The following is a 25812-nucleotide window of genomic DNA, read 5'->3' as shown; positions in this document are numbered from 1 at the left end:
TCTGAAAGCAGAAGTCTAGGGCAAATAATTGCAAGTCTCTTCAGTGCGCATGTCACAAAATAAGATGCATTGTGGGACATGTAGTTTATGGGCAACGTGCTTCTGTAAAGTGGAATGTAACCGTATAATAAACATATTATATTCTTTGCAAGCTCTTGAGGGCCGCATAAAATGAAGTCGCGGGCCGTATTTGGCGTCCGGGCCTTGAGTTTGACACCCCTTCCTTAGATGAATGAAGGTATTTTGGGAGATACTTTTATTTTGAAAAGACAGCAGTGGCGCAGCTTTTGTACGTCACGCGGTGGCGCGCTGGGTATCCGCCTTGTTGATACTTTTGCAGGACTGCTCGTCTTAAAATATTGAAATAAGCTTTGTGACTTAATGCAGGTTTGAACATATGAAAAGTCAACAAAAGGCATTAAGATGTGGATACTGACAGCCCTGGAGCCTGGAGGTAACTTTGTCTGTAATGGCCGACAATGATAGCTTAACACACAGCTAACAGCTAAATTAAATTCAGATCTCTGTTCAGTGTAGATACAGTTATGATAAAAACAACTAAAGCTTCTTAACTGACCGAAAGAGAGTGCATATGTTTTTAGAGTAGTATGAAATCCTGGTTAGCCATGTGCCAAGTTGTGCATGAGTTTCGTTTTCATGCAAACCATGTAGTACATGTGCATTTTAAATGTTCTTATGATGTCATTTAATTGGGCCAAGTTTGATTCATTAGTTTTGTTGAGTGTCATGCACTAAACATAGGCTTTTATGGCACAGGACAGCAAAAAACACTGGGCAAATCATAACATATCATTTCACAATATGAAAACGAATATGTTCAATATCATGTAATTCTAATAACAACACAAGTCTTACCATTTGGATGTAGTGGTCGGCCTTAGTTGCCCTGTATTTTCTAAAATCTTGCTAATACTATTTATGTGTCACTCACATTATTTCCTTTGTTTTTTGTCTCTTCTGCTTAAACAATTGAGTGTCACCATTTTGGGATCATTTGATATCTTATGACAAATTCATTAATCAACTTACCTTCAGGAAACCACAGACAATTTGGATTCTTCAACTGATTTTCTTCCCCAAACCGTTCGTTCCTCAAGCCACTGAACATAGGGCTATGCAAGGCAAAATGAAAGTCATGAACATGACCAGGATAACAAGAAAAACCCACTCAAACACTGCTCTTCAGGAAAAAACATAGTTGCTCAGTACACTCAGTTGCCAGTGGTAAAACATCAGTTCTTAACGGATCTTTTACCACTGCCCTCTCTGTTTAAACAGACATTACATTTTATATAACGTTAAGTTTAGTAATCCTCTTTGATTTGACCATGTTTCTGAGCTTTGCCTTACTCCAAAACATAAGCTTTGTGATCAGGTTATTTTATTCCCTTTATAATTATATCACACTGCAAATAATTGCTAAAAATAAAACCTAAACTAGTAGGAAACATTGCAGATTGTGTAATGTGTAAATATGTCGTAACAGAACCATCAAGAACAGTTTGAGCCTCGGTATCTTGCATCTTATCTGCTGTAAGAGAACGTCCACGCATTAAAAGTGCACTTTCACAACTTGTCATGGGAGTTTTTAAATCCAGAGTTAGGTTGTCTGTTTCGGATGTTTACCATAACTTGCCTCCTGTCACTCGCAGGTGAGACACACTATCTGCTCTCCACTAAAGAGTATGTCGTGGGACGCAAGAACTGTGACATCCTCCTCCCCAACGACCAGTCCATCAGCCGGGCTCACGCTCATCTCACAGCCACTGACCAGGTGAGAGGGAATTAGAAGACCAAAATATTCATTTGACTATATCATGCATTCCTTCTAACAGTGTAACAGTAGATGAGTAGTCTGATTTTATTTGTACAATAGTGTGGTCGCACTTCTACACAGAAGGTGGTGCTATTGCAGAGGTGTAGCATGACGGACAGATTCTCAATTGTGTCACTTACTTTCAAGTGTAACATCAGTCAGTTTTATAAAACTTCTCAGAGATTTGACATATTCTGTATTTAGTAAAAAATATATAATTTATGTCATGCTCATTCTAGATGCCAGCCTTATTGGTATTGATTTAACTTATAAGAGACCAACAGTAGAGTTGCAGTGGTGAAATAAAATAGCTTTCTACATACACTAAAAAATGACGAATAAAACATGAAATGGTCTCCATCACTCATTTACTGGGTTAAAAACAAACCATGCAGGCTTTGCTGAGTGTTAACACTTACGCAATTAAACATACATGATTGTTATTGTATCAGGACTGATAGGTTGTTTTATATATATATATATAAAACAACCTAAGATATTTACTGATACTGTCCATGTTTTTGTCTAGGGCCATTCAATAAGCTGAAATACCACAATGCCCTCACAACTGCAAAACAAAAATCTACAGGGTGAGGTTTTGACATCAGTAAGCACTTACAGACAGAGAGATGTAAAGGCTGATGGAAACATGAGCAGCAGCATTAGTCAACAAGAGACACTTTCACAGAGCTCTGTTGTTTACGAGTGATAGTGCACACATCAGAAAAAGTTACACACTCTCGCCAACATGTAGCAGGCTGATGCTCAACTCAAGTGATTAGTATTGGTTCCCAAATTCATATACTTCCTGTATTACTCTATGTTTATCAGACTTACCACAATCAAAGTTCATGTGTATGTATTGTCACATTTAAAATACAAAGGTAACATTTGAGGCAAGTCTTGTTTTTATTTTTGAAGGTATACAGTATGTGGTTAAAAGTGTGTAAAGTACCAGCTCCTACCTTTTTTTGTGTTTTATGGGGATTATCAACTCACTTCTAGCTCCGATTTAGTTTTTCTTCTGTATTTGTCAGAACCTTCTTGGTATGTTATGTTTGATGTGTGCATTTCTATTTGTTCATAATGCTGTTGTACCATTAAAGTTTCTAAAAGTAATTCTCTATCTGTTAAAGAAGTTTCGTAACCGTCTTGGTTACTGCTTTTGGATGTCATTCGTTTAGCATGCAGGCTGTAGTCCTGTGCATTACTTCCTACACTTAACAGTTTTAATTGATTTTGCAAGCCTAAGATACACTTCCAGCTTACGCTTATTTGAAAGGATGGGCTTCTTGTCGAGACATGAATAATTGAACAGACAGTCCAGATGATTTGTTTGACTGATGGACAATTTCATGAGTTGCTTTATTTCTTTATTTCTTAGACCCTGACTGTCAAAGACACCTCCAAGTACGGTTCATTTGTGAACGGCCAGCGCGTGACGGAGAACACAACAATGAACCTGAAGTCAGGAGACAACGTTACATTTGGGGTGTTAAACAGCAAATTCAGGTAAATAACTAACAAGACAAGGCTAGTTATTTTTTCATATAACAGAACCATGATCAATAAGTCTGATTTCATCTTGTTTTATTGCACTAGTGTTAATTTTGACTATGAATGTTGATGTAGGTTTAGTCAAAGTCTTTTGAAAAAGTCACATGAATAGTTTTAGTTCAATTTTACTTAACTAAACCTCAAAATATTTTGGTCAATTTAAATCTACAATTGATGTCTTGTTTTCTTTTTTGAATGCATTTGTTGACAAACTATGACTTGAAGGAAATAGCCTTGAATTCCTTTCAAGCTTAGTTTTATTTCCTCAACATTTAGAAAGGTCTCAATTCCAAATCTCTTTGCAGTTTGGACCATCAGAAGCCTGTAGTGTGTTCCTCATGTGTGGACAATGAGGGCAAGACGTCGCTCTCCCAGGCCCTGGTGGCTGTGGGGGGTAAGCTGGTCAACACCTGGACGCAGGACTGCACCCACCTGGTCATGCCCACTGCTAAGGTTACCATCAAGGTCAGGACCAAACTTGTTTATTCTCAATAGAACATGTGTGTATTTGGCCCCAATTATGTATTTCATGTTTTTCCTGATTTCCTATTCAGACCATCTCTGCTCTGCTGTGCTGCCGTCCCATCGTGAAGCCGGAGTTCTTCTCAGAGCTCAGCAGAGCTGTTCAGCAGAAGTTGCCCCCTCCTAAATCTGAGAGGTACAAAATCAGCCATCTTTATGTATATACATGCTCACTGAGGATTAACTGACCATCAGACGCCACACTGAACATTATCTCCCTAACTGTGCCGTTCATTGTTTTTAAGTTTCATCCCTGAGATCGATGAGCCCAGCCTGAGTAAAGAGGATGTAAACCTTGGACCGAATCCAGTTCGGAAACGGCTTTTCAACGGAAAGACCTTCATATTCCTCAGTGCCAAACAAGTACGTCCACATTTTCCTTTGTGCTATTCTAGGTCACAGAACAGCAGGGCTGCAGGTGATCAGTTATTATTGCTCTGCAATTATCCTCTTGAGTCAAGGATAACAAAACACATGAGATTTTATAAGAAATTATCTCCGCCGTACCCTGCTTGTTTTTTCTGTCATTAGCTTTGCTAATAATTGGAAGGTTACATGATCTCGTCAGCGTCTTGTTTATCCGCTGAACATCAGTTGGCAGGCAGTGAGCAGCACGGAGATCCTCTGGGAGACCAACTGCTCCAGTGAAGAACTGTAGGCTCCATCTTAGGACCTTTGCTTTTTAATATTTATATGCTACCTCTGGCTGAAATGATTAAAAACAGCGATCTAAGCTATCACATCTATGCAGACGACACCAGATTTATTTTAAAATTACACAGGGAGACTACTCTCCGATTAGAACACTGAGCAAGTGAATTGAGCACATCACTGACTGGATGACTCAGAACTTTCTCCAATTGAACAAACAAAAAACTGAGATCATTGTTTTTGGAGCAAAGAAGGACCGATTAAAAGTAATCACAGAGCTTCAGACCTGAGATTTAACAGTCACATTATAACAGTTATTATGTCTGCATACTACCACCTGAAGAATATATCAAGGATTAGAAGACTAATGTCGCAACAGGATTTAGAAAAGCTTGTCCATGCTTTTATTTTCAGTAGACTCGACTACTGCAATAGTGTATTCACAGGGCTCACTAAAAAGATCTATCAGAAAGCTGCAGCTGATTCAGAACGCTGCTGCTCGAGTCCTCACTGACACTAGAAAAGTGGATCACATCACTCCTGTTCTGAAGTCTTTACACTGGCTTCCAGTCTGCCAAATAATAGATTTTAAAATACTACTGCTAGTTTTTAAATCACTAAATGGCTTAGGACCGAGGTATATAGACGACCTACTCCATCAGAAGCATCCAGGAGTCTCAGGTCTTCTGAGTCGGGTCTGCTCTCTGTTCCGAGAATAACCACTAAACATGGAAAAGCAGCTTTTAGTTATTATGCCCCAACAATTTGGAACAAATTGCCCAAATCGTGCACGTCCGCTGAAACACTTCCTATTTTTTAATCCAGATTAAAAACGCACCTATTTGCCGCTGCTTTTAATTGAGCTGCTGTGAACTCACAATACAGTATGCCTTTTTTAGTCATGTATTCTGTACCTGCTGTGTTTATTTATTTATTTAATTTCATTATCTTTGCTTTTTATGCCTGTTTTTAAATGCCTTTTTAATAAAGTATTTATGCTGTATTTGTTCTTAAATGTCTTTTGCTTTTAATCTGTAAAGCACTTTGAATCGCCACGTTCTGAAAAGTGCTATATAAATAAAATTGCCTTGCCTTGCCTAGTAAAGATGTTCCATGAGATGAGATATTTTCAAGATTAATTAAAAAGATGATAGTTAATCAAATGTAGAACTAATGTTACTATCACTATAATTTCATATGTATCTCCATTTTACATAGTGTCATCAGCAAGCAAATAAGCAACCATTTAATATAAAAAAAACATCTACATTTGTTATCAAACAATTAAGTGGTAAATTGCTATTAATGGTAATGAATTAATTTACAAATAATTCCAGCATTTTGCTTGCGAGTCATTTCCTACACTCACTTATCTCCCAGTCATTTAAAAAGGGATGATGTTCAAGTCACAAGGACCCTCTCACAGCATAACAGAGAACACATTACATTACATTGCATTTAGCTGAGGCTTTTATCCAAAGAGACTTACAATAAGTGTGTTCGACCAACAAAATACAACCTTGAAGAAAACAGAATCATATAAGTACATCAGGTTTCATAGAGCTAAAACATTTCAACTGCTACTCAACTGGCTTTAGATAGGCCAGTCCTTTATTAGTATATAAGTGCTTTTTTAGTAATTCAATCGCTCGAAGTGGAGTCTAAAGAGATGAGTTTTCAGTCTGCGCCGGAAGATGTGTAAGCTTTCTGCTGTCCTGATTTCAATGGGGAGCTCATTCCACCATTTTGGAACACAGTGCTTAAATACAACCTATACTTTTGTGCTAGACCACAGTATGTATTGCAGGTGTATCGATGATCTCACACAAAAAAATAGAACCCACTCAAGATTCCCTCAACTACATTTACATTCCATGTAGGGTAATATTAAACATTTTGGAATAATCGGCGCAGAGAGCCAATTTTTTTTCAACCTGTAAAGCGTTTGCATCCGTGGTAAGAGCCTATCTGAAATCTGAATTGTCCTCGGCTAATCTGACGTTATGACATTAAAGAATATCCTCTGGAACAAATGCTTTTACAATATCTAAAATATTTATTGATCGCTTATTGAGCTTTTAATCAGACTTATGAGGAGAAATATCAGAAGACATGAACTGTCTGTACTTTCCTGCCTCTCTGGTCACTGTCCAGATAAACAGCCATGGTTTTGCTCTCCATGTTGTTTGCAGCTCAGGCGCCTGAGTGCAGCTGTGAGTTTTGGAGGGGGCCGGAGCCAGATGCTGGAGGCGGGCTCTCTGCCCTGCAGCCTACTGGAGAGTCCTCACTGCTGTGTGGTGGACGTGACCTCAGGCAGCTCCCAGCCTCTGCTTCCTACTTCTGCTGCAGAGTGGGCAAACTCTGCAAAGAACATTGTCCAAAGGTAAAACACAAGCTGTTTTTTTTAATGAAAAAAATCACTTTAGTATGTGATTTGGCAATTGAGTTGTCAAAGGGATGATTTGTGAAGACTTTAAAACTCTCTCTCTGACTTTTATCCTTTTTTCGCTGACAGAAAAGGCCTCCGAGTCATCACAGAGTCTGAAATCGGTTTGGCTGCCATCTATGCTTCGTGTGAGAAGTACTGCAATCCATCCTGTCTGACACCAGACTCAGGTGGGGGTTAGATAGAAAAGCACTGATTGCTGCCTCTTTTTTTTAGGCGTTATACATTTTCTTTGATTTATTTCTGCCTTTGTTTATGTTTCAGAGTCGGCACCCAAAGTGCAACCCAGAATCCCGAGTGCCTCTCTGTCTCAGAGCATGGCGGTGGAGGAGACTGTGTTGCCTGCAGCCTCTCAGAACATCACAGCTTACGCAGTCAACACAGAGACATCACAAGGGTACTGACACACACTCGCAAACACACATCTATTATCATGTGTGAAAGTTGTCCAAACGTTTGGTTCTTCTTCCTGTTCTGGGAAGCCTGTCTGATGTGTGTAATCGTTGTTATTTAACAGGATAAAGGTATTTAAAGGAACGGAGCAGATGTTAGTAGGTGAGACTCCTGAGAGGAAGCAAAACCAGAACATCAGTCTGCTCTGTGGATCCAAAGCTGCTCAGAACACCACTCAGTGCATCGTGGCCGACACAATGAGATCATCGTTCAACACTGTAGAAAACACGGCCTCAGAGAGGAAGAAGCCTGAGTCCAAACCTAGAGGTAACTGCATGAATAAACTAGAGATGCACCAGTCTGTCTTTTTCTTTAAAAAAAAAAAAGAATCCTGTACTGCTTTTCAGGTTTTATTTACTATAAACTATTGATCGTCCACCACCCATCAATCAATGTTTTGCAGATTCAGGTGCAGGCAGTAGTGCCGTTTGGTCCCGGTCTTCCCTTCCCAGGACCAACGTTGGCACGAAGACATTCCAACAGGAGCAATCTCCTCAGAAACAAAAGATCCCTGCACAAGCTTCCCCACAGAAACAATCAAGTCTGACCAGTTTCTTTCAAACTGTCAACAAGAAAAGGTAAACCTTTTTTTTTTTTTAAAGGACCATATCAGTGTTTCTGCATGTTGGTAGGGATCTGAACATTTACAAATAACTGAATTTGGCAACAATATAAGAGGAAACTCTATGCTTACCCTTCTCTTTGTTTCCTCGTGAAGGCCTTTGGAGGAAGAGCTCTCTGCTGCCATGTCAGAGCCAAAGCGCCCTTTACTGGAATCACCCATCAACATACAGGCAGCAAACACCTCATCCACGTCTAAAGAAACATCCTCCCGTTCAGACAGAGTCCCTTCAGCAACATCCCAGACGCCTCTGGGGTCAGCAGCTGATCTCTCTGGAGGAGGGTCAGGGGCTCAGTCGGAGAGGGTCTCAGACACTGTGCAGGAAGAACCGCGGAACAGAAAGAGGAAGGAGATGGAAGCAGAGATACAGATGGACGAACTGGAGTTTCTTATGTCTGAAGATATGGACTTCTTTGATGAGCAACCCTCAGGGAATCTAGGCCAGCAAGCACAGCCAAAAGTGAGCAGTTCAACCAAACAACAAGGCGTCAATAATGTGGAGGCTTCGTCTTCAAGCAAGAGGCAACGGGTCCAACCGGAAAAAAATGGAAACAAGCCGAGGCCAGAGGTGGGCCTGCAAAAAGAGTCAAGCTCCAATAAGAACCAAACAACTGCGCAGCATGTTGTCTCCATAAAGACAGCGCAGATTCACCCTGTTGAATACAAGGCACCTAGTCATGAGTTCAGCAAACCTTCAAAAGCTTCATCTGCCAGTACACACTTAAAGCCTTCTGATGATTCGGAATTATTCATTGAGGTGAGGATTTACTTAGAGAAACGAAGACTTAAAACTGTTTCATGACATGCTGTTGATTTACATTGTTCACTCGTTTTATGCCAGCAGGATATAGAGCTGCTCAAAGCAGATACTTGTGAGCCAAAAGAAGAAACTAAGAAACCTCCAATCAAACAGGAGGTCCAAGTAAGTTCAGCCAAAAGCTGTGAAAAGAACAACACGTTATATGTTATGCATTTATGCAAAAGGGAAACGGACATCACTGATTGTATTGCTATCATTGTCTTTAACTCTCAGATATTCATTGTGCTGTCACTTTAGGTTTGGTTCCTTATATATTGTTCAACATTTATTTATTCAAGGAAGATTAAAAACTGTTAATCAGAAGTTGATTCACTAATGTGCTGTTTCACAGGAGTCAAACATTGATGAAGATCTTCCCAAAAAGTTGGTTTTGGTGGAGTTTAGATCTCTGACTGTGAGCGCGGTTCCCACAACGAAACCACAGAGGGTGCAGAGCTACAGCTGCGCAAAGAACTTCAAAAGTTTCCGCAAGGTTTGTCCACCTTGCAACTTACGTAACTAAAACAAACAGCATACTCCTGTTGGGGAGTTGGGAACAGCGCTGTGAATAACTGCTAGAGAAAGGCTCTGTCTGTAAGATGATATCTAGATATTTAGTCCTCCATTAATTAGACAGAAAAATAATCTAACCCTCTAACCCTAACCCTAACCCTGAATTGACAACAATTACAATTTCTCTCAATTTCAAAAAAGGAAAAAAGGCCCTCATTCATGGGTAAGGTGTAAAAAAAACAAAATATCAAGTGGCAGAAACAATAATATATTTCCCTTCCAAGCACTTAAGTAAGCGATTCCTTTTCTCAGTAAAATGTTCATTATATGTTTGACCGGCGTCCTATTTGTTTGTGAGTTGAAGAGATGATCGTGTATGCCTAACATTGTCTCCATGACAGATACATACCGTCTGGTCCAAATCTACTTCATTCACCCCCTCAAAGCACAACAAAGGAAATTCCAACAAAGGTTACATCATGTACAGAATCCCATTTTCTTTTTTTTAATAAATGCTCTTGTGTGCATGTGACAGATCTGCCGGGCAGGGGAAGTGAGCGCAGTGGGCCCCGTCATCCGAGGCTCTGATCTGCTGGTTCACAACCGGGGCAAAAACACCGATCTGGATGAGTGGCTGAAAGATGCAGCTGAGGTAATATTATCACTCAGTCTCTCATATCTGTGTGCGTGAACTCTTTGAGTTTTGTATTAATGATTTGAGCGTTTGTTTGATTCAGGAGGAGCGTCACAACAAACAGGACGAGAGTGTTGGAGATGACCTCTTTAGGTGAGAAACTGGATTTCTTTTTGTAGTAAATTACTAACTCTGATTCTAAAAATTATTGTAAAGTTTTGAGTATGAGGAAAAAAAGCCAAACCTTTTGATCTTACCTCTGTTTCTTTTATTACGACGTTATTTAAAAGTTAAACAGTGGCTTGTTATATTCTGTAAAATACTGATTTTATTGAGTTATTTATTTGGTTATTAGAGATTTTCCTGCTGCTTTAGATACTTGTAACTTGTAAATACTTTTTTACCTGTGTCTTGAAAAAGAGTCAGCACTTGATGACAATGAATGCCATCGCAAATGTAGCAAATGTCATAAATATTATATTTATATACTTAATGAAGTATTTTGTCATTTTAAAATAAGTCATATGTTCACCTCCAGCCACACTGACAATATTCTGCAGCCAAAGAAAGAAAGTAATCTTCTTACCAAATTAATATCTGTGAATGAAATTCATCGCACTAGTCCACCTTCTCCCCCCGCTTTCCACACACATCCAGAAGTGACGACTTTCAAACCTCCATTCAGAAACCTCAATAGAAGCCTTACGTAAAAAATATCGGTCCAATCCACTTTCTCTGTTTGCCATTTACAGAGCCAGGGCTGTGTATTAGCACCAGGTGTTTTTTAGTGCACATACAGCTAGTGGTTGGTATATCAACCGTTAACATTATTTTCTTTGTGTCTTTGTTTAATTGAACTTTGTTTTGTGTTTATTGTTTGACCAGGCAGGTGTAAATGTTTCATCTTCGTTTTTTTCATCTGTAGCATCCTTTCTGATTTAGAACTCATAGGAGCCACAATATTTCCCTGTTGACTTATTAGTCCGTTGCTCTCGGACATTGACGTTTGGCCAAAACCCTTAATGCACATTGTGTCCAGTACTAGACGTGCCTGCTCCTACACTTTGTCACCATGATAGTCAAAGTGGTAAAAATCCACTGAAATGAAGATTCTGTCTGTACAGCCTCTGTCATTATAATCAGGTGCAGACATTATTCATTATATCATTAACTGAGAATTATAGGACCACTGTAGCTTCAGCTTGACCAATCAGAGCTGAGTTACTTTATCGTCACAGCGGTTGCCCGGGTAACAGAGATGATGAAAGCTGCTGCTGCCGTGTTTTCTTTGACTAAGCAAAAAAGACAGTCTGAGATTTATTTTGTGTGTGTGTGTCAAAGCTGATCTGTTTGATCACTGCTCAGTCAGTCATGCGTAGCCAGACTTTGCTGCTAAGAAAACAATCCGGTATTCTTTTGGTAGGATGAAACAAATGTTCCAGACACGGTTTATAGGAAGCCTGTTTGCTTTAAACTGTTCAAACACTGTCCTCGTTTTACAGCGCTTAATTTGGGCTGTTTTTATTGTTTGTTCAAAATGCTTCTAAGGACATTGAGGAATGATCCATGACGTGAATGTGATGTTAAAAGCCCATCTTCAAATGGACAGACCTGTGAGATAAAATATTTTCTGTGTGTTTTAGGTACAACCCCACCAAACTAAGCAGGAGAAGATGAGCTGTTCCATCTTAATGTCCTCCAGAGGGCATTTAAAGGGCACAAGAACTATGTCCAACTCCAGCAATACCATATGAAAAAATACAAAAATAATTCAATAGTTAATTCTTGATTTGTTTGTTTCAACTATAACTTCTTCAGAACTGATCAAATGGATCAGAAATGTTTGCCAATGTTTGGTATTGTATGTCACTAATGAAACAGTCGACAGAGAGAAATGTAACAAAAGAGTCTCATGTTCAGAGAATTTTTTTCTCAAAGTTTTATTTGTCAATAATAAAAAATGCGATTTACAAAACATTAAAAACTCTTTATTTGTACAAGAGAGCATTACAACTCTACATGCTGAACGCAGGTATCCCTTAGTTTTAGCTAAACTAGAAACTTATTATGGATTCAAGCTGCTGTTCCTTAAAGATCTCCGATGAGCCTGCAGGCATTTTTACAGATCTGAAAACTGTGCAGGTGACTCCACTTCATGCCAAAACAATGATGGGCCTTTCTGTGAAGACAAAGCCCACTTGTCTATTCATATTCAAGGCAAGTGCCACATATGAGTTGAGAATTTACTTTATTTTACTGCAGCAAGGAAATGGGCATCACAGTGCCAAAATCACCCCAAATTACAATAGGATCATCTACTAATTACTTGGTTAATAGAGCAGCTTTTCCTGCTTTCTAAGATTCTTACAAATCTGCATTTAAATGTTAATTATTTGGTTACACACACACTGCTTGGGGCATTAATCTTTATTAAGCGAGAATATTGCTTTTGGAGAGTACTGTCTAACATTGATTATATTTAATAACAGTAATAAGAGTTAATTCCACTTTTAGTCACCCTGTCCCCGCTGTCCTATGATGTCCTACGCCTGTCCTTACAGCACAGGTCTGTATTCTGTTCAGAGCAGCTGCTGCTAGGCAATCGTTCATGCCTGCATGCATATATTTTATATTCGTATCAAAACAATAGTCAGTAATAAAGCATTAAGGAATAAAATGCAATTTTTAACATAAGTAACAACATGTTCATTAGTTAACTGTTATATGATTACTAAAGCGTTTTCCGTAATGTGTTAAAATATTAACTTTGTTAGTGAAAAAAGTAATGTGACTACAGCAACGTGTATATTAGTAATGCATTAAACCCCCAACACTGACTCTGACTAACATTTTGAATTAAAGGGGGTTGACCAAAAATGTAAATGATCAGATCAGAACAAACAAACCATGAGCATGACCATCACACTCACACATACACATATGTGTTCAATAGGGCATCACACTTTTGCAAACACTATTCAAATGATTTAAAGAAAAGAAAAAGCTGTGAATAAAGAATAGATTGCTACTGTCTCTGCTCATAACCTCTAAAAAACAAAACTGCTCAAAACAAAACATGGCTGCTTGCTGTGAAGCTCTCTTAGAAAAATGGAAGAAGATTTTTTTTTATTTACACACATGTAGTCACTCATAGAGTTGGGCAATATCAATAAACCAAAGCCAAAATAATTGTAAGATATCAATTAAAACTAGAAGTCTTCCTTCTTAAATCCATCATGTGATTTAGGAAATTACCTGCATTGTGTCTTAGAAATATGTATTGGAAGAAGTGTTTAACTATATTCTAGTCATTATGTAAATGGTCCAAGAATACGTTCAGATCTGAAAGTGAATTGTTTGCATAGAAAGTAGCACTTAAGCATCATTTCATTTTTATTCAACTTTTCTAACTTTTCAGGTATATGGCTCCAACTACCTACAATAGCACCCTTAACAAAGAATCCTGAAGTTAAATGGCTCAGAATAATCAGGAACATTGAGATTGCTTAGTTCTGAGATAGATTTTTTGTGCGTTTACAATTGCAAAAAACTCACCACTCCAGGTTGTTAACTATAAGCCATAAGTTACATGGCAAATGAGCGCAGTGGCCTCTATTTTGGAGCATATAAAGCTAAAATAAGACTTAAAGTGTGATATGGCAGAAACACAACTATTGTTAATAAATGAATTGAAAGACACGTGGTGAACAAATAAATAACCCTGATGAAAATAAAGCTCCCATTTAGTTGTGAGGTTACAGATTGACTGAAAAAACCTTGGCACATGGACTTATGGGGACTTCTGATGAAGTCAGACAGGACTCTTAAAAGTTTTGTTTCTTTAGAAACTAATTATTGTACATCCATTGTCTTTTTGGTCTCAGAAAGTTGTACAAATTCCTTAGCTTTGATGAAAAAACTGCCTAAATGATTTAAACATTAAAATGTTTGTTTTCTGCTTCAGCTGGTATGGGCGCTTTTATTCTGTTCTATGGGACCAACTGGTACCGCTCTTTTCTCCATTGTGTTTCAAATGAAGTTATTCCCTCCGTTGCTGATGAGCTTCTCTTTCTTCTTGAGTCTCTTTAGAAGACACGAGGCGATGCCTAAAGCGCCACCCTTCAAAAAGCGAACAAAGTTGTCTCCCACCAGCGGGCCCATGGCAAAGAGACCTGGTTCATTGGCACACTCATAAGTGTAGGGGTGAACGTCAATGGGGTTCTGTGTACAGGAGATGGGCTTTGTTGGATCCTGACCTAGGTACTGGCCATTCCCCTTCAAGAAAAACAAGTTTGGGTTGGTCCCAATCAGCACTAGGGCCATGGAGATCTTGAATGCCTTGAGGGAGTCGTTCCCCTGCAGCAAACACGTCATGTCAGACTGGAAGGACACCACGCCGTGTTCAGGGAAACTTGTGTAGACAGGAAACAGGCTGACACTTGCAGTACCAGCCATGTTACCTGCGGCAAACTGAGGCTTTGGGCACATCTTGGCACATACTGAGGAGGCAATACTAACTGCCTGGGGTCTGTCTGAAGCAGAGGAGGGAGCCACGTTAGTGTAGGTCTGAGAGGACATCATGTTGTAGACTTTGTGGTACTCAGGGTACAGGGTCTTGGGCAGCTGTTTGAAGATGAGGTCTGGGTTGTCCACGCTCTTACGAAAGACATGCAGCACTCTAATGTTGCTCCCACAAGCGCAAAGAACTGCATCTGCAGCACTCAAACCGGCACCTACGATTAAAACTGGATCAGAGTTCATATCCAGTTTTCTCCGGCTTATGGCCAAACCCAGGTCTGAGATGCTGCGGAATACAAATGGAAGGTCCTCCCCCTCTGCGCCTAAGTGACCCGGAGAATCGGACGCACCGGTGGCCAAAACGATATTTTCAGCAAACAGAGAGAAGGGGACATGAGTGTCGCTCTGCACCTGCTGGTACCCCCTTACTTCCCAAAGAGTCCCCCCTCCTCCCTTGTCAACCCCATTACCCTCAAAGCCTTGATTCCCACCATCTCCCACCCCTTCATCTCCTTGATCAGTGTGCCTATTCTCCAGACCTTCCCCCTCCTGCCCCCGGCAGAGTTTCTGAACAGATGTCACGTAGGTGTTGTCAACAAAATTATTTTGGAGGCCCTTAAGCTTCACATAGTTACGGTAATAGGACGAGATCTCCTCTGGGGTGGCTCTGTCACTGGTTACATCTCTAGAGAGAAGAGAAGACAATGAGGTAAGAGTTGGCACAGAATGAGGCCGAGACTTTAGTCATGCCTTTGCTGTCAACCTTTCTCAGTACCTGCGTTTCCCGTTAGTCAAGTCCCTATAGTTAACCCCAGGAAGCTCCATCCAGATGCCAAGACTAATAGTCAGCATTGAGCCTTCCATTGCCTGGGTAAAGAAGAGAAGGGTCAGAGACGGGCAAAAACAAAAGCATTGATAGAAATAGATAGTTAAATGGTGTTGCTGACTGAACCTGAAACTTACAGGCCAAGCACCTCCAGGCGTTGCCCTCCCCAGAACAAGATGTGGGACGTGTTGCTGCTTGTCCCTCATCCACTGAAGGACTGGGGGGAACTCGTAGCCAAAGTCAGCATTGGGGTGCAGAAGTGTGTCAAAAAGCACAGCCACCGGGTTCCTTGACCTCCCCTCGAGACCTTCGCTCAAATATTCTAGATCCTGCAACAACAAAAATGTCAATTTCGTGACATGTAAGAATGACTGTGATCATGTGTACATGTGCAAGGAATTCATAGATGTTATTGCCTGTTCAGTGATGGATAGTTCCTTGGACTCCTGTAGTTTCCTGTATAGTATCGGGTTTGGGTGAACTGTTGCTGTATCAAGGTACGGCTTATGTCCACTCAGCAGGTAGGACAGACAAATACCGGATGGGCCATTGCCTGAAAACAGATTGGAAACATTTGGTTAAGAACCACAAAAGAGCACAAAGCATTGCATCACACACATTAGAATGAGAAAGAATTCAAACAACTTAAGGTCAGGTGGTAAGTGCAAAACGTTTACCTATAATGACCACAGGGACAGTGGGTGGGTGCTCTTGTGGCAGAGTGGTCTCTTCCAGAAGAGGCATGGCTGCAGCCTGGGCCAGAGCCGGCACTGAGAAAGGAACGATAGAAATTATTTCTGTAAATGTCCATTCGGTACTCTACTAAAAGCGGAGACCCGTTTGTCCCCCCCAATGCATCCAAGCATCTATCCTGAGTCTCATTATTTGAACAGGTTCAAACCGGCTTGCAGTCTTTGTGTCTGCCTATGTTGTTGTTGTCTCATGTTAGCTTAGATCCTGTCGGCATCAACTATCATCAGCTGACTCGTGCCCACACACTGGATGGGGGAAAAACTGTTGTTCATCCTGTTATTGTGCTTTCACACACAGTCTAGCCCTCCCTGTCTGTCTGGGACTTCACACACGTGGAAACACCCCGCCACAACAAAACGTGCCCAAAGCTTTTCTCTTCGCCGTCCAACCAACGTCAACCCACCCCCTGTCATATCAAACATGGCCTGCGGCACGGCTAGTCTGTTAACCCCGGTGGGGCTTCCCAAACAAAGGGGAGTTCTAATCAGATTTATGTAGGCTTGGGTCTGTTGTTAAACTTTGCAGTTGAGCATGTCCAGTGTGGGTTTGTGTGTTACGCGACAGTGCCATTGTGTGCCCGCCGGGCAGCAAATCCCCCATGATCACTCCTCGAGTAGGCCCTAATCCCACTGGACCTGTTTATGTCTTTACCGGCCCTTTCAACAGCAGCAGGGTGAGAATATGGTGTTGGCATGCTGACAGAACTCCTCCTCCTCTCATACCACTACCAACTCCACCACACTCACTCCCGCCAAAACATTCCCACCAGACACAGCAAACAGTGCCTATCGCCCCAGTTTTGTATTTAACCCTGAACCTAACTAAAACACTACCCACAACACCTTTGTCTTACTTAATTTGTTACTTACTGCCCACAGCACCTTTGTCTTACTTACTTTGTTACTTACTGCCCACAACACCTTTGTCTTACTTACTTTGTTACTTACTGGCCACAACACCTTTGTCTTACAACCCAAAACTATGGCTAACTTCTGGTAAAACTCCCTTGTCGCCATCCCTGCTGCACATCCCCCTATCCCCCCTGTCTGACCTGTCTGTAACCTGTTGTCTGGTCACTGGCTTGTTTACCCTTTTCATTGAAAGCACTTGGATTCCACAAATTGCATGCCCTGTTTGGAAAAGGCCGTGCCCCCAGCTGGCAGGCTGATACTGGTATTTCCATGCCACTCACTGGTCGATTTGACAAACAGTCATAACAGTTTGGGTTTTTTGCTGAAACTTTCACTGTACACACCTTTAAATCAGTGCATCTCATCCACATGAATGTATTCAAATTCAAGATTAGACTGTCATTTAACAAGATTTTCAACCAATTAACAGAAGGGAACAGTTTGGTAAAATGAAAAAAATACCAACCTAAAGCACCAATAACTAGCTTATTTTGTAGGCTTTTAATTGCATCTCCCGTCTTAAAAAGCAAATTAACAGTGGGATTAAATTACAGTATGTAGTCTCTGCCGGATGTAAATGATGCAACAACTTTGCTGTAAATGTTTTTCTCAAGGAAATTTAAATATTTTTGGCATTATGCTGCCAAATACATGAGTAAATAATGAGCAAAAGTCTGTGTTCTTTATTCACTGTGTTTTTTTAATTTAATTTAACTTATTTAATAGCAACGTTACAGTGCCAATCATCCAAACCAGTCCTTTACCTGCAAGGATAACACAATACATCCACAATTAAAATAGGAAATGATAAGAAATGTTGATTTTAATGTTTACTGCTTGTTTTTGGTTTGTTGTACTGGATCCCTGCCCATTCATGTGCCTACTTGTGCATGTTGTACAGCATGAGAGGAAGGACCATACTTTTCTAGAACTCGCATAGTATTGTGGGCTCTGGAAAGCAAATTAAAACAATGAAACTTGGGCCAAATGTTACACTTTTAACGTCAAATGTCGTCAAAAGAGTAACAATTATTAGTTTATTTGTCGTTAATTATTTAACACAAATAAATAAATCAGGATTGCTCTTTATTTCTGATTTAATGCAGGTTCTGTTTTAAAGGTGCGTTTAATTTGTGCAGGCCTTCAACTTGAAACCAGAACAAGGTTGCATACATAGATGAGTATATGTGGGGATATTATTGCAGCACAAGCTGGTGGAGGACCTGGATGATGTTGCAGTCTGTTACCACATCATCCTCATGGGCTGAAGCCTCCCACCACCACACACCACACACTCCTGACTCCAAGCAGCGGTCCTTGCAGCATGCATCCAATAAGGCACAAGAAGCACATATGCGACTAGCGTCTATATATGTCACGGTCATTGCATAATTTAGGTCAAACACACAAACACCGGCACCGGCAACACTCGGCCAAGAACAGCATCTCTTACCGCGTTGTGATAAATCTCTGTGTCCAAGCCGCGTCCTGTTATCACGACCCACGGCTGCGGTTCTAATCGTATAAATAGCCAGACACCGGTGGGAGGACCTAACCGACTGTCCGGGCTTCTGCATGAGATAATAAGCCAACCTCTCTCGTCATCACACACACACACACACACACACACACACACACACACACACACACACACACACACACACACACACACACACACACACACACACGCACACACACACACACGCAAAGAGACCAACGACATACACAGGCTACTTACCTCGGTACCTTGACGGCAGTGTGTGTGTGTGTGTGTGTGTGTGTGTGTGTGTGTGTGTGTGTGTGTGTGTGTGTGTGTGTGTGTGTGTGTGTGTGTGTGTGTGTGTGTGTGTGTGAGAGAGAAACCGGGTCTTTTGTCGTCACATGCGCATCTCACTGCACCGGCAGGCATGCGCGTTCGCGGAGAAGAAGAGATCCGGAAGATCAGAGCATCTCTCAGCCTCCTCGTCCTCACAGCGCCGCCGACATGCTGATCACTGAGAGGTCCTTCAGTGGGAAGCTGTGATCTCAAGATACATTTAAAATCAGGTGGTTGCATATTACAACAGCAGAGGTAATCTTGATCTAAAGTTAAAATAGAAGTAGGCCTACCAGAGAGAATACTCTGTTACAAGTAAAAGTCAAGTATACAAAATGTAAAAGTAAAAAAGTATTACCATCAAAATGTAATTAAAATACCTCAAGTTAAAGTACTCATTATGCAGATTGGCCCACAATATATATTATGTTTTGATTATAAGTAGTGATGCATTAAAGTGTTGATCAAAGCTGCAAGGTGCAGCTAAATGTAATATATTTGATAACATGGCTAGTATGTGAATCAGATGTAACTGAAGTCTTATTTAAGTGTTTTTATATTTCCGAACATTAATCCAAATCTGCAAAGTAACTAAAGGTCTTACATAAATCTGATAAAGTTGAGTGGAAGTACAAAGTACCAACACATTTTAATACTCAGCATTGTACATTATTTGAGTAAATGTACTACTTAGTTACTTTACAACACTGTAAAACAGAGCTGTATTATGCAAACATATATATCTGAATATATATATATATATATATATATATCTGTATATCTGAACACAAAAACTGAAAGATTGACAATAAGTCGACTGACTTGACCTTGACTAGACGGCGAAAGGTCAAGTCTGTAAAAATGACAATACAAACAGGGTCATCAACAATGCTCAGGACAAGGTTGTTTTTGACAATAATTTAAAGGGTTGATATATGTTTTAAATCCCAAAATATGAAAGTGTTGGACAGCATCTTAGTGATTTTGCTTTTCTCAGAATAAGCGTTGTATAGAGAGGAAACAACCCTCAGTGTTCCTCCTGACAAAACCGCCTACCTTTAATCCACATTTCACAACGCCTAAATAGCACTATTATTATGGCTGGTAGCTTATTTAAAAAAAAGCAGATGACATGTGCAACTTACATACAACAATAGATTCAAAAAATTAGGTAAAGGGATGTTGTAGTAAATCTTGTGGTTCAACAGCATGAAATCTCACGAGAACCTCACGTCATTGTTTTGTTTATATATGCACAAAAAGCAGCTGTCACTCAGCCTTGCGGAAACCCGCCTATTTGCCTCATGATCCAATGGGCTATGAGATAACCTAAACACTTCCGGTCCTTCACACAAACACATGTGAACCTAGCCGCTAGCTCAGTCAACAACACAAAAGTGGCAATAAACGCACCTGAAGATGGTCCAGTTAAGTAGAATCCTCTTCCGGAAAGTAAGTACTGTAGCAGTCATTATATAAATAACATGCTAACGTTTCAAAAGTGTCTGTTTACTAACCACTGTTATGGTGACATTGGCAGTTAAGCAACTGTTAGCTACCTCTTGCTAACTGCTGTCAAAACATTGACTGACTTGCAGTGCCTCTGTAGCCTTTATTTGCATATTTTACCTAAACGTTTAATCTTTATATGATGCTAGCAATGGAATGACAATAAGGATGTATGAAAATTCATGCCTGTCCTTGGAAATGGTGTGTGTCATCTCTCTTATTTTCCTAATTGGTGATTTCATGTTCTCATTATTCAAATAAACTATTAATGTATCGTTTGATTAAACAATGCTATCAAATCCTGTTGGATGTGTTTACATGCAAACTCAGATGCTGTAAGTAAAAAGTACTTTTAGTAGTTCATTCACATCTAGACTTAAGAGTTAAAGATGCCTAAGACTTCCCATTGTTGTCTTTTATTTAAAAAGTAAAACTGCTTGGGATTTTTTACTAAACCAATACAATAAACACCTGCATTTTATTTTTTGTATCACTCGCATTATTACTAGTAGTTAAAAGTAACTGAGTATGGCCATTGTGTAATCCTGCAGTATCTCTTTCGGCCAGTCTTCCCTTTCTCACAATGTTGCCACTACATCTCAGTAAATGTTGTTTATTATGAATGGCTTTGTCTCTAAAGTTTCTCCCACACATTTAGATCTCATCACTGTATTTCTCTGCCTCCTACAGTATGGAAACTTTGTGGATAACCTACGTTTGTACGTCCGAGGAGGCAGCGGGGGAATGGGTCTTCCCCGTCTCGGGGGACATGGAGGAAACGGGGGGGATGTTTGGGTGGTGGCTTCAAAAAAAGTGACCTTGAAGAAGGTCAAGGACAAGTACCCCCAGAAACGTTTTTTGGCCGGAGCAGGAGCCAACAGCAGGTTTGTTTCTACAAATGAAGCTTCCTCTCTCATAGTGTCACATCAGAATATATGTTGTGGCGCTCATTCGCCAATCATTGAAATAAGCTGACGACTTAAATCTTTATCTAAGCTCTATATTTATCTAAACTAAAACTATTATTTAGAATCCAAATCATGAATGGTTATGAGCAGGATCTGTAAAGTCATACTTGTTATTTCTTGTAATTGTAAAAGTTATTTATTTTTGATTGTTTTGTAAAAAGAAACAGAAAAGTTGTTTTAAGCTTCTTCTTGAACATGACCGAGACTGAGACTATGAGAATTTATTTTTATTTTGTTGTACCTTGAACGTTTTTTTTTGTCTTTTTTTATAATGATTATTATAAGAAATAATATTTTTTTTAAAATAGATATTATTATTGTTGTTTGTTTCTGACATGTTCAATAAATTGACAGAAAAACAAAACCTTAAACATGTCATGTCACAGATGCTAAGGGCTGTTTTGTGTATTGAGTGTGTGAACTGTATTTATTGACAGCGTCCGAGCCCTGAAAGGAGAGAGGGGGGAGGACAAGGAGATCTTGGCTCCTGTTGGTGTCACAGTCACCGCTGATGATGGCAAAATAGTTGGTATGTAAAACTTTTGTACACCTCCTACATTTTGTCCAATGCATTTTCATTGTTGTATTTGTGGAGGTAAGAACATCATATGTGGCAGAACATCAGTATCAGATAGGAGAGGCAAAGCAACTGAAAACGTAATGTTACTTTTCAACCCTGTCCTTCCAAGGTGACCTGAATGCTGAGGGTGACCGTCTAAAGGTGGCCAAAGGAGGACACGGAGGCTCCTTCTACTCTGCCTTCGAGCCCACTAAGGGTCAGATCAAACAGATACGGCTGGATCTCAAACTCATCGCGGACCTGGGCCTTGTTGGGTGACAGCAGAAATACACATGACTTAACATTTTGTTTATTTCATATGAGACTCCACATGGCATACGTATTTCTCTTTAATATCTGATGTTCTTGGTGTTGATTCTCCGCCAGGTACCCAAATGCAGGGAAGTCCTCTCTCCTGACTGCCATGTCTAATGCAACTCCTCAGATTGCCGACTATGCTTGTGAGTACAAAATATTGCGGATGTATACTGTGATCTTTTTTTTGTTGCGTTTCTAAAATCTATTTGTCATTTTACAGTCACAACTTTGAGGCCGGAGATCGGCAAACTGTTGTATAAAGATTACAAACAGGTATGGGAATGTATTTTTTTTTTTACGTATCAATTGATTTGTCTATTTTTCTAGTTTCCCCTTATTTAGTGAGGTTCTTCATATTTCTTTTTGTATTTTTGGCAGATTTCTGTTGCGGATCTGCCAGGCCTGATTGAGGGAGCTCACATAAACAAAGGCATGGGCCACAAGTTCCTCAAACACGTGGAGAGGACCAAGCAGCTCATGTTTGTGGTGCGTTGTGACTGAAATAAGTCATAAGTTGAAAACTACATGTGGATACGATTTGAGGAAAACATGCAACCCGACTCAAATGTGGTCAGAATAACCAGATGTTTTCTTTTCTCTGGCTGCAGGTGGATGTTTCCGGATTCCAGCTGGCAAGTAAAACACCGTTTAGGTCGGCCTTTGAAGCTATTCAACTTCTAACCAAGGTGAGACTAATGATACGACTTTTGTTCCAAATATATCCTAAAATCTTTCTAATAAAGCTCTTATTGTAAATAAAGAACTTTTGTTTACCTTTCCTCTCTTTCACTTAACGCCTCATCCATCCATCTCATGCCATACATATTTCTTTATCTCCTCTCCTCCTCTCTCACCACGGACTCAAGGAGTTGGAGTTGTTCAAAGAGGAGCTTGTGTCAAAGCCTGCTCTACTGGTGGTGAACAAAATGGACCTGCCTGACGCTGAGGACAAATTTGCAGAGCTGAAGGAGCAACTACAAAATCCAGCTGGTAAATTTGCCTTATTTAATAGCTCCATATTTGAATGAGATGTAGTTAAACATACATGTAGACGACTCTTTTGCCTTAAGATCCCAAAATAGGTAGCGATTTATCAACGTCCTCTGCGAATGATGGAATACTAGGATGTGAGACATTTATATGTATATTAAGTCTTTATATTTTAAACGCACACTTTATCTATTTGCCAATGACGATAATTGTCTTATTCAGAAGATGGATATAATCAGTGACTATGAAAACAAAATGTATAATATTTCATGAAGAATATTTAGCTGAAACCAACATAATGTAACAATGGTGCTATAGCAATCACCATTAGGCTGAATGCAGGGGGAAAGTGCCCTGTCATAAAATACAAACAACCCAAGCCCTTTGAAACTCAAGCAAATATTAAAGATCCATTCATTTATGAATAACTGTTTATAAGATGCAGAAAACAAGTGTATTAAATGCTAACACTCTTAATGCTAAACCATCTCGATATGTAATAACATTACAAAATGCACATTTTTACTCAACTTAATGTCTTAGGATTATTGTGTTGCTGTATTTCAGTTTGGTGTGTTTTAGTGTAGAACTATTTTCTGCAACTATTTATAAGATCATTGCTATATCTTCGGTTTTTCTTTTTTATAAGAAGTGTAATCAGATATCTTTGGGTTTTGAGCCTTGGAAGATATTTTGTAGACCAAACAATAAATCTAGAATATAATGAGAAGATAATTGATAAAGAAAATAAACATAGTAGCAGCCCTAAAATGAAGTGAATATTAATTATGTTATCCCTCCTTCCTTTAGAGTTCTCTCATCTGCTTGCTGATGACATGATACCGAAGAACTACATGACCTTCAGACACGTGGTTCCTGTCTCGGCCCTCACGGGGTCCGGTATCGACCATTTGAAAAGTTGCATGCGGGAATCCCTCGATGAAGACGCTGCAATGGAAAAAAAAGACGTCCATAAGCAGAGACTGCAGACTCTGCAGACACTGAAGCACAACTCACACACGTCTATTTAAAGAACTTGGGCAACATTTCTGCTGGACAATGACGGATGGGTTGCTTCCAAAAAAGTTTCAAACCACATAAAGCTTAAAGCCAGGGGAACAGTGTCTCCTGAGAAAGCCCTGTGGAAACAGAAATTGCGGCTTTCAGCGCAGAACTGTCCCTGGAAGTCAACACATCCAATGTGGCTCAAAGGGTTGACCTGTGCTTTGAATATTTGCTTGCGGGTCGAACGTTATCAAAATCTAAACTTCAGTCAACATGGTCCCTCTTTATTGAGTAACGATGCAACATATTTACCCATTTAAAGAATGTTGACCATCAAATTCAAAAGCTTCACTAAGTTTTGAGCCAGATACATTTAATTATATTTCATCAGATTGTTCACGAAGATCAAGTTTGTATTTATTTTTTGGGTGTCATGGGGATGCACTGATCCAACTTTTTCTTCATTACTGATCCACAAACCTCGACCCTGGGTATCTTCCAAAACAAAGTACGTATCCGATGCTAGAGCTCTCCTTATCCCTCCCAAGTCTAAAATATTTAAACTGTAAGGTAACAAGAACCCGGGTGTTATCAAATCTTAACCTGCTTTATCTGAATGAATGTTAGGAAGAGAGGAACGCTGAACCTTAGTTAGCTAAAGCAGTGGATCAGTCATATCGGGTCACCATTGGATCAGTGCATCCTGTTATATTGTGTAATACAAATTAATTAATAAAGCAAGTTTTGATACAAGAAGTACAGTCTGAAGTTAGAAATATCCACATAGACAGATGTGTTGATGAAAGTTTTATTTTATATTAAATATATTACAATAATATAGAATAATTAAGAGGAAAAAAATATGAGGATTGATTTTTGCATCATAAGTCTGTACAGCATACAGGCAAAAAGAAAAAAAGGGGGTGAAATAAAACAGCAACTGCAGTATTTATATTTAAATTAGTACAGGTGGTGGTGGGGGGTGGTGGCTTCAAGGTTCCTGCAGAGTGCGGATGTGTCGGGCCGGATGGGACCACATGGTGGATGAATGCTGGGCGGTGCATGAATACATTCAAGAGGAGACGTTTTGCCAGAGTCGTCCTGGTTTGGACATTTGACAGAAATCACGGCAGTCTGCGTGGTCCCATCCTGAGCGGAGAGTCCTCAGAGTAGCACAGTGCACCGTGCATACCAACAGGACAGATGTCTCGCTGTAGCACAGTATGATGGTACAAATGTTTCTCAAGAGCTCTGAGATAAGGCTCTCTGCAGCACTGGGACACTTACACACACTTTAAGAAGACCAGAGCAAAGACAAGAAAGCTCAAGTAAAAGGCTAATCATGAGCCCATACAGACTTCACTTACATCATTATGTGTGTCCAAACCTTATATGATACAGATGAGCACATGCCAGAGGAACTGCCGCTTCTATTGCCCCCGGGACAAATGTGTTTAAAATGAAAAACTCTCCATTCAAACTCATCAACACGCATAATTACAATAATGCACTTAATAACAGTTTGAATCGTTGCTGTACATAACGCTGAGAAAAAAGTGAAAATTACAAAGGTACTTAATAAAAAAGATACTAGTAGCAATATTA

At 39.9% G+C, this 25812-nt stretch overlaps 3 protein-coding genes across 4 annotated transcripts; 2 read left to right on the top strand and 1 right to left on the bottom strand.

Annotated features, from left to right (window-relative positions):
- Positions 1-316: 316 nt before the first annotated feature.
- nbn (nibrin) lies at positions 317-12741 on the top strand. 2 transcript variants are annotated; one of them, XM_010787009.1, is made up of 17 exons: positions 317-454; positions 1674-1795; positions 3222-3349; positions 3700-3859; positions 3949-4052; positions 4162-4279; positions 6760-6950; positions 7083-7183; positions 7278-7410; positions 7531-7733; positions 7870-8044; positions 8185-8845; positions 8930-9010; positions 9240-9380; positions 9936-10052; positions 10138-10187; positions 11678-12741. In XM_010787009.1, exons 1-17 carry the CDS (start codon positions 424-426, stop codon positions 11709-11711), a joined length of 2550 nt encoding a protein of 849 aa, XP_010785311.1. In that variant the 5' UTR covers positions 317-423; the 3' UTR covers positions 11712-12741. The 2 variants fall into 2 exon arrangements, with proteins under 2 accessions (XP_010785311.1, XP_010785312.1); XM_010787010.1 differs by having other exon boundaries at positions 8933-9010; positions 11678-12728.
- On the bottom strand, positions 11836-18632 carry osgin2 (oxidative stress induced growth inhibitor family member 2). The gene is made up of 7 exons (XM_010787011.1): positions 18496-18632; positions 16056-16148; positions 15795-15931; positions 15516-15707; positions 15328-15419; positions 14558-15237; positions 11836-14461 (listed from the first exon to the last, which is right to left on the bottom strand). Exons 1-7 carry the CDS (start codon positions 18617-18619, stop codon positions 14064-14066), a joined length of 1716 nt encoding a protein of 571 aa, XP_010785313.1. The 5' UTR covers positions 18620-18632; the 3' UTR covers positions 11836-14063.
- Positions 18633-20207: 1575 nt separating this feature from the next.
- gtpbp10 (GTP-binding protein 10 (putative)) lies at positions 20208-24974 on the top strand. Its single transcript, XM_010787012.1, has 10 exons — positions 20208-20310; positions 21058-21251; positions 21773-21864; positions 22025-22169; positions 22282-22355; positions 22433-22485; positions 22591-22698; positions 22821-22898; positions 23079-23202; positions 24013-24974. Exons 1-10 carry the CDS (start codon positions 20278-20280, stop codon positions 24231-24233), a joined length of 1122 nt encoding a protein of 373 aa, XP_010785314.1. The 5' UTR covers positions 20208-20277; the 3' UTR covers positions 24234-24974.
- Positions 24975-25812: the final 838 nt, after the last annotated feature.

The sequence above is a fragment of the Notothenia coriiceps genome, unplaced genomic scaffold, assembly GCF_000735185.1.
Source record: "Notothenia coriiceps isolate Sejong01 unplaced genomic scaffold, NC01 NC01_scaffold00029967, whole genome shotgun sequence".
Classification (NCBI taxonomy): Eukaryota; Metazoa; Chordata; class Actinopteri; order Perciformes; family Nototheniidae; genus Notothenia; species Notothenia coriiceps.
This window is presented reverse-complemented; position numbering and strand designations above follow the sequence as displayed.

Coding starts and splice junctions, on each gene's coding strand:
- nbn (XM_010787009.1), top strand. CDS start 424: ATGTGGATACTGACAGCCCTGGAGCCTGGAG. Junction 4,280..6,759: donor TATTCCTCAGTGCCAAACAA/GTACGTCCACAT, acceptor TGTTGTTTGCAG/CTCAGGCGCCTGAGTGCAGC. Junction 7,184..7,277: donor CTGTCTGACACCAGACTCAG/GTGGGGGTTAGA, acceptor TTTATGTTTCAG/AGTCGGCACCCAAAGTGCAA.
- osgin2 (XM_010787011.1), bottom strand. CDS start 18,619: ATGCAGAAGCCCGGACAGTCGGTTAGGTCCTCCCACCGGTGTCTGGCT. Junction 15,708..15,794: donor AACTATCCATCACTGAACAG/GCAATAACATCT, acceptor TTGTTGTTGCAG/GATCTAGAATATTTGAGCGA. Junction 15,238..15,327: donor TTGACTAACGGGAAACGCAG/GTACTGAGAAAG, acceptor TCTTCTCTCTAG/AGATGTAACCAGTGACAGAG.
- gtpbp10 (XM_010787012.1), top strand. CDS start 20,278: ATGGTCCAGTTAAGTAGAATCCTCTTCCGGAAA. Junction 22,170..22,281: donor GCGGACCTGGGCCTTGTTGG/GTGACAGCAGAA, acceptor ATTCTCCGCCAG/GTACCCAAATGCAGGGAAGT. Junction 23,203..24,012: donor GCAACTACAAAATCCAGCTG/GTAAATTTGCCT, acceptor TCCTTCCTTTAG/AGTTCTCTCATCTGCTTGCT.